At 45.6% G+C, this 16,017-nt stretch overlaps 1 protein-coding gene across 3 annotated transcripts; it reads right to left on the bottom strand.

The window, feature by feature from the left end:
• Positions 1-47: 47 nt before the first annotated feature.
• On the bottom strand, positions 48-14,776 carry MAPK15 (mitogen-activated protein kinase 15). 3 transcript variants are annotated; one of them, XM_036404461.2, is made up of 13 exons: positions 14,705-14,776; positions 11,443-11,541; positions 11,152-11,181; positions 8,968-9,058; positions 8,705-8,835; positions 7,872-8,035; positions 6,226-6,365; positions 5,758-5,815; positions 4,844-4,981; positions 4,518-4,623; positions 3,827-4,103; positions 3,433-3,575; positions 48-2,011 (listed from the first exon to the last, which is right to left on the bottom strand). In XM_036404461.2, exons 1-13 carry the CDS (start codon positions 14,771-14,773, stop codon positions 1,805-1,807), a joined length of 1,653 nt encoding a protein of 550 aa, XP_036260354.1. In that variant the 5' UTR covers positions 14,774-14,776; the 3' UTR covers positions 48-1,804. The 3 variants fall into 3 exon arrangements, with proteins under 3 accessions (XP_036260354.1, XP_036260355.1, XP_054372857.1); XM_036404462.2 differs by having other exon boundaries at positions 4,007-4,103; XM_054516882.1 differs by lacking the exons at positions 8,968-9,058; positions 11,152-11,181; positions 11,443-11,541; positions 14,705-14,776 and having other exon boundaries at positions 8,705-8,942.
• Between the last annotated feature and the right edge of the window lie 1,241 nt (positions 14,777-16,017).

Below are 16,017 nucleotides of genomic sequence, written 5' to 3'. Positions count from 1 at the left end.
GAGTTTGGGCTAGAAAAAATAAATACAGACAGACGCACACACAGGTATTAACTGGAAAAAAGTATTTAAAGCTCAGTGTTTTCTCAGGTGCAGTTACACTTTTTCTGTATCTCACAATGAATCAGACACAGGAGGCACCTTTTTGAAGGATTACATACAAAAAAATAGTTGTAGTCAAAGTTTTGGCCTAATCTGTGGTTCTGATCTTCTCCAGCTTTTGTGTTTACCAGTTCCTGAGCCTGTGGGGTCTGGTTTGTTCCCTTGTGCAAAGGGAATTACCTGCTTTAGGGGCTGAGCTCGAAGCTGCTGAGGTGCTATTGATGGAGAAGGGCTTGGCTTTAGGAGACCTTTTCAGGTGAGTCTCAGTTTAAATAAGCATCTAAAGTCCTGCCTTGGCCAAGCAGTGTGGAGTTCATGAGGTGACAGGTCTGGAGCAGCTGAGAGAGCTGGGGGCAATAACAATCATTCATCACAGGTAGAGTAAAACCTCAGGGACACAAGAGCTTCAAGTTAATGAGGAAAATGTATCCAAAATCATCACTGAAGCAGGAATATCAAGTTTCCTGTAGTCCCACTGTAGACTGGCAACACCTTACAATGTCTCAGCAATAGTATCTCATGAAACATTGCTTTCTGAAAGCAAAACCAATAAAAATGACCAATTATTCATTGAAGAAGACAGCCCTACCGATAGGCAGTTTCCCTCTCAACACAGCAAATGCTGCTTGAAAGACAAGGTTCTGCAGTGCAATATAAAGGATTTATTATTAAAATATTACATACTAGAGAAGCTGTTAAATATTATAGAAGAACCCACCTGTATTTCAAATGTTTTTCTACTTGATTTTAACAAAACCAGACCATAATGAATTCTGTTCATCTAGCCTAGAACAGTCATAGAAATGAGTGAAGGGCTGTAAGGTTATCTGTGAAGAGTTAGGTCTTCAGAGAACAGTTACCTGTTCTGCTCAAAAAAATATCCACCATTTAGGCAGACTGCTGAAAAATCCTGGAATGGGTTGAAAAGGACCTTTTAAAGGTCACCCAGTCCCAACCCCTGCCTGCCATGGCAGGGACACCTTCCACTGTCCCAGGCTGCTCCAAGCCCTGTCCAGCCTGGCCTTGGACACTTCCAGGGATCCAGGGGCAGCCCCAGCTGCTCTGGGCTCTCTGTGCCAGGGCCTCACACCCTCACAGGGAAGGATTTCTTCCCAACACCCCATCCAGCCCTGTCCTCTGGCAGTGGGAGCCATTCCCCTTGTCCTGTCACTCCAGGCCCATGTCCAAAGTCTCTCTCCAGCTCTCCTGGAGCCCCTTTAGGCACTGGAAGGGGCTCTGAGGTGTTCCTGGAGCCTTCTGTCCTCCAGGCTGGACACTTCCAGTTCTCCCAGCCTATCTCCAGAGCAGAAGGACTCAAGCCTTCAGAGCATTTTCTTGGCCTTGCACTAGGCCTTGTTGAACTTCAGGAGGTTCCCCTGGGCCCTGAATATGTCTAAAAACCACTCAAGTATCAGAACAATGCAGTTTTCTGTGGTTTTTGCAGTAATTCAAACAAGGAGTGTGAAGTGACAGCATTCCCTGTTCTCAGGGTGTGAGAGCAAACATGCTGTGTCCTTGCCTGCTGAGACTGGAAGGCAGAGGAGTGGGACTGCCTTTCCCATGAGCTTGTCCAGAGGAGAGGAGGACGTTGTCCTAAGCAGTGAATAAAGCATTTCCTCCTGGTGTGCTCTCCCCTGCTGCTGCTCTTGCCCTGTCAGGGGCTGAGGGATGAGCTGTACTTCACCTGTATGCAACATCTCCACAGTCACTGCTCAGGGTTCTTGGGGGCCTTTGCTATTGGAAGGCTCTGCAGTGCAGATTTACTGATGGTTCCATAGGCCTGGGAGTAGCTGCCCATGGATGCCCTTGGATCACCTGCAGCTCCCACATTTGCAGTGATCTGGAACATCTTTTTACTGGGCTTCAGAAGGGGACGAACATCTTTGCTGGGACACTGAGAATTTCTGGGATTCTGTGTGAGAAAGAAAAGCCAAGAAAAGTTAATAAGCTGGAGTCAGCTTTCTGGAGTGCAAATAAGATACAGGTTTGGCTTTGGTCAGTACTATTCTCTCAGGAAACAAACACAAACTCAGGGCATGTGTAGGCTGATCTCTCTCTTCTGCTCTTGTCACAGAAAATTGGTCAGAATTCCCTAAAGATCCTTCCAAATGCATTGATAATGTCTACACCTGCATGTGCAGCATGCTCTACAATCTCACCCTGGGGAATTAATGGCTTCTCTTTCTCTGAAAACATTTTGGAAGGGATTCCAAATCAGAGGGGCTGAAAGGTGGGCTACAAGTGTGCTACTGGAAATGGTTGAAGGTTTCTGACAACCTGGACTAGTGGAAGCTGTTCCTGACCATGGCAGGGATGGAACCAGGTGAGTTTTTAGGTCCTTTCCAACCCAGGCAGTCTGTGATTCAGTGAATCTGTGCTGCCTCCTTCCATACTCTTCCTTTGTCACAAGCTTCTTCCATCACCTCTGCAGGTGCCAGCAGTCAGCAGGCAGCTCAGGAAGGAAAAAAGCAGGAGCAAGAGGTCATTCAAGAAGCCAGTGAGGGGGAGGACTTTTCCAAGGAAGCATGGCCAAAATCAGGGAAGAGGGAGGAGCAGAGAGAACAGGACTGACACCCTCACAGCTCAGCAAGAGCAACTCCTTAGATCCAGAGAATCATGAAATCAGAGAATTGCTAGGGTTGGAAAAGCCCTCTGGGCCCACTGAGTCCAGCTGCTCCCCCAGCACTGCCAAGGCCACCACTGACCCCTGTCCCCAAGTGCCATTAAATCTGTTAAACCCTCCCAGGGATGGGGACTCCACCACTGCCCTGAGGAATCTGTGCCAGGGCTGCACAGCCCTTTGCAGATGGGTTTCTTCCAGTATCCAACTAAACCTGTCCTGGAACCACTTGAGGCCGTTTCCTCTCATCCCATCACTGTTTCCTGAGCAGACCCTGACCCCACCTGGCTGCACCCTCCTGTCAGGGAGCTGCAGAGAGTGAGAAGGTCCTCCCTGTGCCTCCTTCTCTCCACAGCTGCTGCTGCAGCTCCAGCAGCTCTGTTCCCCCCAGCTCTGTTCCCTTCTCTGGACACACTCCAGCCCCTCAGTGGGGCCCCTCCTTTCTTGTTGTGAAGAGCCCAAAGTTGCCCCCAGGGCTGGAGGTCCCTCAGCAGTGCCCAGCAAGGGGATGGTCACTGCTCTGGGTGTCTGGCCACACCGTGGCTGCCACAAGCCAGGTGCCACTGGCCTCTTGCCCACCTTGGCACACCTGGGCTCATGTTCAGCTGCTGTCATCAGCACCAACAGGTGACCTTTTCCAGCTTTCCAGCCACTCTGGGGGGTTGCTGTGACCCAGGCTACCACAGGTAAGGGCTGGAAGTTAAGCTACTCACATTGTAAAGGTTCTGCACACTTGTAGGAGAGAGCCGAGTGTTTGGCCATGTGATTTGTCTCCCTAGTTTCTCACTGTTGGAGATTCTGGACTGTTGAGGTGGTGCAGAACAGTTCCTGATCCCAGCACCAGGATTTGCATTTCCTGCAGAAGGAAAAACATGAGAGAAAGTAGGAAAATCAGAAGAACACAGAACACATTGACTGAGGCAGGGACAGTCCCATAGTCAACACTCATTCACCAGTGCTTTGTTCTCATGTCATTTCCCTCCCACACTCCCAGCCCCTCATTTTACCATGCAAATTCCCTTCATTTATTTTACAGCACTCACGCTCTCTTCCCCACAGCAACACCCCAAGGTGGGTCACACCCCGGTGTAGGAGGGTGGTACCCACTCTGCACAGTGGTGTGTGTGATGGGGTTGTACATCATCACACTCATCTGTGATCTCTGCCCCAAATCCTTGCTCTGGCTGGCCCCAGCTGTGGCTCCGGGGTGCACATGTGGAGGGTTTAGCAGAGGGGGTGCTGGCTCTTGCTGCCCTTTCCTGGTGGGTGCAGCCTCTGAGCTGTCACCTGGCAGAGCTGTGCTGCACTCAGACTGGCTCAGCTGAATGTTTTCTCTCTGCCCTGGCTCCTTTGGAAGGCTCTTTGACTTCTTTTCAAGGATCATCTGCAGAACAGAAAAGCTAGTTGGACTTAACACAGCAATACAGCAGAAAAATAAAACATCAAAACAAAGAAGAATACTTATAAATATCTGCAATTTATTTTACAGGGTAAGTAACAAGTATAATTTCAGAACTAGATGATCTTTAAAGTACCTTTCAACCCAAACCATTCTGTGAATCTTTCTCAAACATCATGCTTCAGAGATTTTTATTTGCCCTGTGGGAATTTTACACGTAAAAGTCTCTCAAAGATTAGGACAGTATGGAACTGATCAAACACCCAGGTGTAACTGTGCCACCGGGTACAGAAAACCCAGGGGAACACAGAGACAAGACAATGACAGAATTTGTTAAGTGTGTGCAAGAATGGCAGGCTACCTGGAGGGTTAGGATTTGGGAAAGCAGCATGAAAGTACCTCATATAATTTATTTCTATATTCTGCCACAGACAGCTGGACATCGTCACCCAAAGGAAGGATCACATCAAAATCCAAAGAGGGCTCCCTGGAAGGACAGTGGAATCTGAGGGAATGAGAACACATCATATAATTCACTGACTGGAAACAGAGTATTAAAATTTAAACAGGATTGTTAAACAATCTCATGTAAACAGGGCTGGAGAAAATAAAGAATTAGCTTTGCCATTTTTTCTGTAATGCATTTAAAGAAAATTTGTGCCAAGAGCAGGTTTGTAATGTCTCAGAAGACACCAGGGGAAGCTGCACACTGGTGTCACTCTCACCTGCTCACATAAGGATGCTGCAGAGCCTCCTCTGCCGTCAGCCGTTTGTCAGGGTTAAAGACCAGAAGTTTCTTCAGCAGATCCAAGGCAGGCAGTGGAGTGGAGGATGGGAAAATCTCCTCAAATGCTACTCGCTGCCTAGAAGTCAGAAGAAAATGATACAAGTTCCCAGTGTCTAATTTCCAGAGAAGGCAGGAATGACAGCTGCAGGATCACGCCAAGGTGACACCGGGCACAAGTTCACTCATCAAGTGTGCCATAATCACTGAATCCTAAAATGGTTTGGCCAGGAAGGAACCTTAAAGCTCATCACTTCCCAGCCCCATGATCCTGCAAATCTAGAAGTGAGATTATAGAAACATACTTCTCTGTAATTTACAGAGAAGATAAAATTTAAAAATCTGTTTTTGGATTTTGAAATCCTAAATACAATCGTGAACATAATGAAGAAGAAAGTATCTTGAAAAAAATCAGTTTTAAGCACCAAATCTTACTCATATTTTAAATAATTTTTATTTAAGGAGACAACTTAGAGCCCCTTCCAGTCTGTAAGAGGCTCAAAGGCAGCTGGAGAGGGACTTTCAACAAGGGTGTGGAGTGACAGCACAAGTGGGAAGGGCTTCCCAGTGCCAGAGGGCAGGGTTAGATGGGGTACTGGGAAGGAATTATTGCTTGTGAGGGTACTGAGGGACTGGAATGGTTTCCTGGAGAAGCTGTGGCTGCCCCATCCCTGGAAGCCCAGGTTGGATGGGGCTCAGTGCAGCCTGGTCCAGTGAAAGGTGTCCCTGTCGATGTCAGGGGGTGGAATGAGGTGAGACTTGAGGTCTCTTCCCACCCAAACTGCTCTGTGGTTCCGTGACTCCAGGGTTCTGGCACATTAGATGATCTGAGACCCACAAACACCTCAGGCTTACCTGGAACTCATGTGCTTAATAACTGAGGCCTTGTACTCTGACTGCAGAGCCAAAATATCTGCAAGAATTAAAACATACTGTTACTGCCAAGATGAGGATTAGCAGAGCTGCATAGTTTATGAAGGAAAGCCAGTATTTGATAATAATCAGGAAATTATCCACACAGAACTCGGTCGGAGATCTATGGAAGGGGGATGGAATACTTACTTACGAATTTTCTAAACTGATTTTTTAATTCCTGTTTATTAATCATACACTTCATAAACTTCCATTCTCACAGCAAGAGATGCAGAGCACCATGACATCTGAATTTTTGAGTTTTCTCTAACACTGACATTCAAGATGAGGATTTTAATTCCTTTGGAAAGGTGCCAGAATGAATGAGATACCTCCTTCCCTGACCTAGCCAGGCTGCTTTCTTCCACTGAGCCCCTTCTCTAGATCCCTTTCCCCACAGCAGGGTCCTACCTATTGGGGACGGAGCAGGGATGACCCTCAGGATCTGCTCTATCTGGTTCATTGTTGATGTTCCAGGAAAAAGAGGCTTTCCAAGCAGCATCTCTCCAAGAATACAGCCAATGCTCCACATGTCCACACCCTTAGTGTAACTATCAACAGGAACAGAACAGAAGTAGGATTAAATCAAGCAAATATTTTCCTGTACCTGGTATTCACATCACCTGCATTGACTTATTTGCTAGAAAGCGTGCTTGGTGACTTCTCAAATATAAATGCTCACAGGATTGAACTATAAATTGAATAAATTGAATAACATTTGGGAATCATGAGACTGGCAAGCATGAAAGAGAAAGGAGATTTATCCTACTCAAAGTCTAGTCTAAGAAACCATAAAAGGAAATATGTTACAGGGAAATGCTAGAACAAGGTAATATATTAAAGGTATTACACCCTTTTCATATGACCAAGAATGAAGATACACATTGTTCTTTGGTCATAATGCACGTACAAAGTAGTTACAATTACTTAAGAATTACATTTTTAAGCAAAGTAAATGCCAAACAGTGGGTATAGGACAGTTTGCAAAATACCCACATTTAAAATATGGGCTAATACCCTGCATCTATTTATTGACTTTTCTGGTTTTTCATATTTAATTTTTAAAGGACTAAGCCCGACAAACAGGCAGCTGGTTTAAAATTTGATTAGGGAATATTTCATGAAAGTCTATCAAAAAGCACTGCTTCAATTTGGAAAAGAGGATTCACGTTCTCAAGTAGATGTTGGAAAGTTGTGGGTTTAAGGGAGAAGACTTAGGTCTGGTGGGAGAAAGGGTGACAAGCAGATGAGCTGCTTGTGTATGTCCATTGACACTCTAAGAACACAGTGTGAAAAGTGCATATTATATGGCTCTACACAGATATTTACCATATGTATTTTGGTGTATTGATTAGTAGTGCTGTATTACCATTTTAATAATAAATGTAGTCTTGTAATTAAAAGGTTACTTTTGCAGTTAAAATAAGAACTATGTTAGTGGGATTTTTTAAGAAAGGAATGAGCCACTCACACCAGATAGCAGCCACAGGACACCTAAATCTTTCAGAGAAAAAGAATTTATTGCCTTCTTATCAGAAGAAACTAACTGCTTCCTGCCTCAAATGCACTGTTAGGATTAGAAGACACTGACCAGACAGAATCCTGTGTTTGAATGGAATTTATGCATTATGTATGAAGTGTATGAATATGCAACAGGCTATTGTTTTTAAGGGTTAATCTTCTGTTAACGTGGGTGGGTCCTTTTTCGGGCTAGTGCTGACCAGAAAGAGGTACCAGGATGTCCATAACTCTTTGTCTCTATTGTCTCATATTGTCCTAATTCAATTTGTCCAAATTATTATTACTCTAATAGTATTACTATTTTTATAACCATTTTATTACTATTAAACTTTTAAAATTCTAAAAACAAGTGATTGGCGTTCTTCACAACAGGAAGGACATGTCCATGTTAAGAGGTTTTTGTGTTGCAGAAGTTGTATTGTACACTGAGAGAACAGACTGCTGACGTGACACCGCATCTGGCGACACTGACAACGGCAAGACTGAAGGCTTTTAGACAAAGAGACGTGCGAGCGGTGCAGGGCCAGGTGACTCACCGGCGGGAGGCCAGCAGGATCTCGGGCGCTCGGTACCAGCGCGTGGCCACGTACTCGGTGAGCGCGGGGCCGGGCCGGGGCTCCCCCCGCTGGCACAGCGAGCGCGCCAGCCCGAAGTCACAGAGCTTCACCCGGCACTGGGCATCCAGCAGCACGTTGGAGGGCTGCAGGGGACACAGCACAACCCATCAGCCTTGTACCCTCTCAATAGCAATTATCAAGTTCTTTTACTGGTCTCATACTTGAACATTTCTTCATACTTCCCCTACGGACACAGGGTGGGACAGCTGCGGCTATGGGGAGAAAAGGCTCCAGGGGAGACCTTAGAGCCCCTTCAAGTGCCTCAAGGGGTGCCAAGAGAGCTCGAGAGGGACTTTGAAAACAGCCTGGACAGCACAGAGGGGAATGGCTCCCCACTGGCAGAGGGCAGGGTTGGATGGGATATTGGGAACTGGCACAGGACAGGGTTAAATGGGATATTGGGAACTGGCACACGGCAGGGTTAGATGGGATATTGGGAATTGGCACACGGCAGGGTTAGATGAGATATTGGGAACTGGCACAGGACAGGGTTAGATGGGATATTGGGAACTGGCACAGGACAGGGTTAGATGGGATATTGGGAACTGGCACAGGGCAGGGTTAGATGAGATACTGGGAACTGGCACAGGGCAGGGTTAGATGGGATATTGGGAACTGGCACAGGGCAGGGTTAGATTGGATATGGGATATATGGGCTTTGAAGGTCCCTCCCATCCCAAATCAATCTATGATTTTATTTAGTGCTCATCAGAAAACTGGAGTCAAGAATACAGACCATGACTGAAATGTACCTTCTGATCCCTGTGAATAACATTCCCTGAGTGGATGAATTTAGTTGCCTTCAGGAGTTGGTAGAGAATGTAACACTTGTGGATGTCTTTCAGCAAACCCCCCTTCTTAATCACAGCATGTAAATCAGTCTCTGTAATACACCAGTAATATATTGACATCAGTAAATATCAATAGTATCATGAGCATTCACTATCAAAGTGATAACAAAGATAACTCCTAAGAGAGGCTGGGTCTGTGTGGCTGCTGCAGTGCTGAGTCTCACCCATGGACTCGAAGATGAGGTAGATGTCCTTGTCATTCTCTGCTGGGATAACATCGAGCAGCTTGATGATATTTGGATGTTCTCCAAATTCCTGCACAGGGAAGAGACTCAGCTGTCAAAATCATACGTTTTATTGTGAATTAGAATTATTGTGGCATGAAAATAGATCATAGCTGTCATCAACATTGATAGTTAAAACCCCAACCAATCAGAACATGTCGATCTGAGGGCTGGCTCAGACACTCACAGGCTGCACTGAGGAACTGACTGCTTGGAGATCAGACAGAGCTACCTGAACACAGGTACCACAGGTACCACACTGCAGGTGGAGGCCATCCTCACATTTCTGCAGACTGACATTGACATTTCCCATGACTGACATTTGACAGACCGACATTTCCCACGACTGACATCATGGGATCCTTAAGTTCATCCCCAGCTTTAGCAGCTTTTATTTCCCACTTCTGTGCAGCCAGTGACACTGTAAACACTTCATAAGACTGTGACATTTTATAATGTGTAACATCCAGGAAAGCTCCCAAAACAACCCATTCACCTGCAGCAACCTGTGAAATCTCTCACAAGGCAGTGAGACACAGCCAGCCCATCACACACTTTGTTTTCATTCTGAGCATAGCCACAATACCCATCCAAATGATCTAAAGAAGGTTTTTACCCAAAAGGGGGTATCATTCTAGAGTTGCAGCTAAATCTGGGCAGTGTTACTTGAGTGCTATTTCAGAAGGAAAATTCCACTGTCTCACACTGCCTTGCCCTGGAACTGATAACAGAAAGTCATGACAAAACTTCAATCTGTACTAAAAAACCACATTACCTTGAAAAAAAACCTTGTCAGGGCCAGTTCTATTAATCTTTGCTTAAAGAATAATAATGCTACTAGTACACCTACCAAAATGACATTCTAAAATTGGCCTAAAATACACCTGTAAACCACAACTGAACAGCAAACTCAAAACCTGCAAGCAACGACCAGAGCATCAGAGAATCATTCACACCCCAGACTCTACAGCAACTTCTCAATTAGAATAATTGACATACACAACATAAAACAATAACCTAGTCCATCAAATGACCTCGTGATCAACATCAAGATTGAACAAAACAATTATTGTGCACAGACAAACAAATTAAGACAAACATGAAGTTATGAATAAGGGAGTATTTTTCACATCTTTCCGGAACTTTCTGAGCCCTCAGTCTTGAACCTCAAGATACCTTTAAAATAGTAGGGGAAACTAAAATTCTTAAAGTCTATTGAGCACCAGAAGTTATGGAAGTATGGGCTGAGCAGCACATTAACTTCCCTCTCCCTGCCCTCCTCTGCCAAGTGACTCCTTTCCTTCAGAAGAAATATCCTTTTTTCCCCTGCTCCTACTCCATCCATCCATTCCAGGAGTGCTGCACCTTCAGAGATGATCAAACTTCTAAGGTAGTTCATTTCTAAGGAACTGTATATATTTTACCTTTAAAGTTTTCAGCTTCTATTTCAGGCTTCATGAATGACTAAAAAGTTAAAACAAAAATATCTTTCCTACTTAAACTTGGCAGTCTTAGGAAATACCTCTTCTATGAGCCCTGCCTCACTTGCGTCCTTAGAAAATCACAATTTATAACAAAATTATTCCAAAATATTGATGTTTCTACATGGTAAGTCTAAGGAGGAGTGAACAGATAACTGAAATGCCACTGATAAGATCAATTGTATCAAAACAAGAGTAGTCTTAAGCTATTCCCCGCAGAACTTCCCTTTTTCTTTTGGTTAGGTTATTTTAAGTAATTAAAGTGCTTACAGCATAATGAAGGAAAACAATTTTGGAGTGTAAATCCTCTCCCACCCCAGCCATCCTCCAATCATGGCAGCTAAAATGTAAGAGATAAAAGTTTCTATCCACAAAGCAGCAATAAGTGACAGAAGGTGCTGATGTGCTGTGCAGCAGACACATTGCTAAAAATGGGGAAAGAGTAAAAACAAGCCCAAATGGACAGTGTTTTATTCAGGTGGGTTCACCCTGAAAGGCTCTTTGCCAAGATGGTGTAGAAAAGAAACTAAAGACTTATCAACACTAATCAATGACTGCTGCATTTTGGGAAACAGTGGGAAGAAAATACTTAGACATCATAGATAACAAAAAAATCAGAGAGGAGGGGGAACATGGACATTACCTGCAGGAACATAATCTCTCGAAATGTTCTCTAGAAATAAAGAAAAAACAGTTTATCATCACCTCAAGAGAACAGCAGAACAGAGATGCAGTTCAATGACAGGGTTGAATCTACTCCTCTTTTATACATGCCATGATACACAAAGCTTGATATTTATTACTTGTTTTATCCCAATATAGCTGTAGACTGTATTGTTATGTGCATAATTATCATCTTCCAGAGACAAAAGTCCTGAAAATACCTACGGAATCCCACCACGTCTCAGAACACACCAGGACAGTAATTTCTCACCTGAGCATCTGTTCTGTTCCTGAAAGCATCAAAAATCTTTTTAACAGCAACTGTTTCTCCTGTCTGGCGGTCGGTGGCTCTCCAGACGATGCCGTAGGCCTGTGGAGAAGCAGCACAGGTGAGCACAGGGCTGGCACCTGCACCCAGCCCGGGCCTGCAGCGGCACCAGGACGGGCTCAGGGATGGACTGGAGCAGGGCTGGTGGGAGCCACAGGAGGACAGAGAGATCAGGCCAAGGAGACAGACTCAGGAGACACTGAGAGGGTTGGTGTAAGAGCCGAAATGAGGGAAATGGGACTCCAGGCAGCTCCCCAAAATGCAGTTTCTTGTATCCAAAATGCAGTTTATTGTATCTAAAATGCAGTTTGTTGTATCCAAAATGCAGTTTGTTGATCCAAAATGCAGTTTATCGTATCCAAAATGCAGTTTATTCCATCCAAAATGCAGTTTATTCCATCCAAGAGGTTACAGCAGTCCAGGGTCGTGGGTGACAGAGCTGTGCCTACAGATGTCAGCTCCAGCTGCAGGCAGGCCTGGAGACCCTTTGGTTTAGGTTACAATGCATTCTATACTTTTCTCTTGGTTACAATGCATTATATGCTTTTCTTTGCTGAGCATCTTAATACAGTAGAACCAATCTATACCTTAACTATTATCTATAGCCTATCATAACTACCATGATTACCATATTGATGTTACTATTCTCCAATCACTAAAAGTTAGTACATTACAGATTCAGCTAGAAGTTGTTTTTCAGTTTTCTTGCAGTGGAAAATTCTGAGACCTTTTTTCTACTTGCAACATTTGCTGATTTGTTTGCCTGTGCTCTCTTTCTGCTTGGTAAAAACATCTTCTTGTTTGAGGTGGGTTTATCCTTTGCTCTAAGGCATTAAACCCCTTCTAACTAACACACCCTTTGCCTCCTTGGTTATCCAGTAAGACTGGCTCAGCAATTCTTTTCTTCTATATCAAAACTTCCTTCCATCTCTATTCCTTCATCAGACTCAACATTTAAAAATCTTTCTGCTAAGCATCCATATCGGTGAGACTTCCTTGTAAGACTTTAATCTTTCCCAACAGGTTGGGGTTGTGCAGCCTGGAGAAGAGAAGGCTGCAGGGAGACTTTAGAGCTCCTTCCAGCGACTGAAAGGGCTCCAAGAGAGCTCAGGAGGAACGATGGACAAGGGCCTGGAGGGACAACACAACTTGGAAGGGCTTCCCACTGCCAGAGGGCAGAGTTTAGATGGGATTTGGGAAAAAAGTCCTTCCCTGTGAGGGTGGTGAGGCCGGTGAGGCCCTGGCACCAGCTGCCCCAAGAAGCTGGGCATGGGATGGGACAATGGGATGGGATGGGATAATGGGATAATGGGATAATGGGATGGGATGGGATGGGATGGGATGGGATGGGATGGGATGGGATGGGATGGGATGGATAGGCCCAGGCCAGTGGTGCATAGGTCAACAGGGCCAGGATCTTGCTCTTGGGTCACAACAACCCCATAAAACATGCAAGTTTGGGAGCTGAGCAGAAGGAGTGTGTGTTTTCCACTTCCCAGAGTACCTAGGAAGCGGAAAGGACCTGGTGGTGCTGGTGACAGGGGCTGAACATGAGCCCAGGTGTGTCCAGGTGGCAAGAGGCCAATGGCACCTGGCTCATTCCAGCCATGGTGTGGCTGCAGGTCGAGAGAGATCATTGCCCACATTTGACTTTGGTGAGATTCCCAGCTGGAGCACTGCATCCAGCCTGGAGCTGCTCAGTACAAGAAGGACACGGAGGAGTTTGAGCAGCTGCAGAGAAGGGCCATGGAGATGCTCTGCTCTGCAGCCAGGCTGGGATACCTGGGGTGCTCAGTCCAGGGACAATTTACTGTGCTCTTTCAGAACTGAAAGGGGGGTGGTAAGAAGAGAGACTTTTTACCAAGTCTGAAGTGACAGCATCCCAGAATTGCTGAGGTTGGAAAAGCCCTCCAAAACCACCGGGTCCAACCACTAACACAGCACTGTCAGGTCCAACACTAAACCTTTTTTTTCAATTAAAACCTGTGTTGTCTGTTAAGGGAACAGGAACTTCTACTTGAGTTTTCCTTATTCTAAATGACTGTGATCCTTGCAAATGATGATTACTCAGTCTCACTTGTGGTACAGATCCAGTTTTTTTCATTTTAGGCCATAGATGTGAATCTGGATTCTCTACAGCCTAGGTGTAGAGCTGCTTTACCTTTGCACAAAGGGATCACATCCTGCTCAGAAATGCCCATTTACTGTTTAAATACTTGTACAAAGCAAAAGAGCATCAGTGTACGATCCTAGTGATTAAAAACTTATGTAAGGACATCAAGAAGGCTTCTCAGTAACATGTGTGGTCCTGGAGCATGGCACAAGGACCTTCCCCCCCACCAGGCAGTACAAACAGTTGTACAAAGTACCTCAGGTAAGGGGTACAGAACTATCCTGCTGGCAACTGCAGAACAGTCTCGAGTTGTGCCAGGGGAGGTTTAGGTTGGATACTGAAAAAAACTTTTCTGCAAAGGGCTGTGCAGCCCTGGCACAGACTGCCTCAGGGCAGAGGGGGGTCCTCATCCCTGGGGGATTTAACAAATTTAATGGCACTGGGGGACAGGGGTCAGTGGTGGCCTTGGCACCGCTGGGGGAGCAGCTGGACTCCACAGGCTCAGAGGGCTTTTCCACCTCAGTGACTCCTTGACTCTGTGAACATAATGAGGGAAATACTTAAATACTCGTATCAATTCAAGTAAATGATAGCAAAGACCTGCCAGAATAGTAAAGCAGATAACTCGGGACGGTTTAGAGACTGTCTGAGGAGACATATCTCAGAAATTGCCATTGGCTTAAGTTTAAAAATACATTTTATGGAGAAGATATGACTTGATGCAGCATGATCTGAAGTGATGAGGTTACAAGTAAACGTAGAAGGATTTGGCAGGCATAGAGAGAATGTACTTTGAGACTCAGATCTATTTCACTATTTACTTTTTACAGTCCCCCGGAGTTCCCCTGGGTCACCTGGAGCTTCCACAGAGCCCTGAGCGACAGACAGAGTTCCCACGGGCGCCTGAACTCCCAAACATCCCCTAAACTCCCTCGGGCCGCCTGGAGCCCTCACGGTGCCCTGAACTCCAGACGGGCCCCCTGAGCTCTCACGGGCTCTCCGAGCTCCCGCGACCACCCCAGCTCTCCCCGGCCACCCCGGCTCTCCCAGGCCACCCCGGCTCCCCCAGGTCAGCCCCCGCCAGGCACTCACCCCCTTGCCCAGGCGCCTTTTAATCTCGTATTTGCGGCACACGAGCGGCTCCACCTCGGGCGGGCTCATGGCGGCGCCTCCCTGTTGGCTCCCGCTGCTATGGCAACGGCCCAGATCAGCGCGCATGCGCACTGCACATGCCGGGGCCCGCCAGGGGGCGCCGTGAGACCGGGCTCTGAGGGAGGCGAAGGAGCGGGGAGAGGAAGGAGAGGGGAGAGGAAGGAGAGGGGAGCGGGCAGGGGAGGGGAGGGGAGGGGAGGGGAGGGGAGGGGAGGGGAGCGGGGAGGAGAGGAGAGGAGAGGAGAGGGGAGGAGAGGAGAGGAGAGGAGAGGAGAGGAGAGGAGAGGAGAGGTGTATGCTTCCATCACTGACATCATTCATTTTGTGTGCAGGTTTCTTTTATATAACAATGAATTCTGACTCTTACAAAGATGCTTATTCCTCTCAGCCCATGATTTTAAAGCAATTTCATTCAGTTTAGTTTTAAATGTTATTTAGGATTCCGGAAGGGACTCACTAATTCTTTTAGGCTGTATTGTTTCTGTCTACTGCGATGCATTTATCTGCTTTATCCTGCTCATAGAGACATAAAGCTGTGTGTGTGCACTTAGCAGCAGACTCCAAAGCTCAGGTCTGAGCTGTGACAATTGTGGATTAGATTGTGGACTATTGTGACTTAGTTGTGCTGTCCTGTGGATGGTGGTGATGAGAACAACCCTTGTATTGTATGAGCTTCTGCTCAAGCTCCTAATTCTTTGTAAACTTGATGTTTAAAGTTTATTTTGAGAAGAAACTTTAACTATTGTAATGAAATTTTCTGGATTGTTAAAGATGATGAATTTTAAAGCAGGATTTGTGTGGTGATTTTTCTGGTATTTTTCTCCTGTGTAAGCTTTTAAACAGTCCAGAAAATATGTCTGTATTTGAATGTACTCAACTCAGTAAGAACAATACAATCTGATGTTTTCACACCTGTTGGCTGTTTATTAAATACAATTATGAAGAGGGGGTGGGTGCTAATTTACACTTTCATTACCTTTTTTGCATTCACTTTACATTATTTGAGTCTTGTCTGTTGAATAATACACACAACTGCATGAAAATATTAAATGAGTAATTCTCAGACATTTGTGCTGAAAGCTTTTCCATGAGAATCTTGAGTGTTTCTTCTCCAAATGCTTCAGTTCCTTCTCATTGCATATTGCACTTGCAGACTCCAGATGAAAACTCTGTTCTCCATTGGTAATTCCCAAAACTCACATGGATTTCGCTGGCAATCAAGGCAAAAGCAACCTCTCAAAAGTAGAAGACTG

Source organism: Molothrus ater, chromosome 1 (assembly GCF_012460135.2).
Source record: "Molothrus ater isolate BHLD 08-10-18 breed brown headed cowbird chromosome 1, BPBGC_Mater_1.1, whole genome shotgun sequence".
Lineage (NCBI taxonomy): Eukaryota > Metazoa > Chordata > Aves > Passeriformes > Icteridae > Molothrus > Molothrus ater.
Note: the sequence above shows the minus strand (reverse complement) of the source record. Positions and strands in the feature narration are given on the sequence as shown.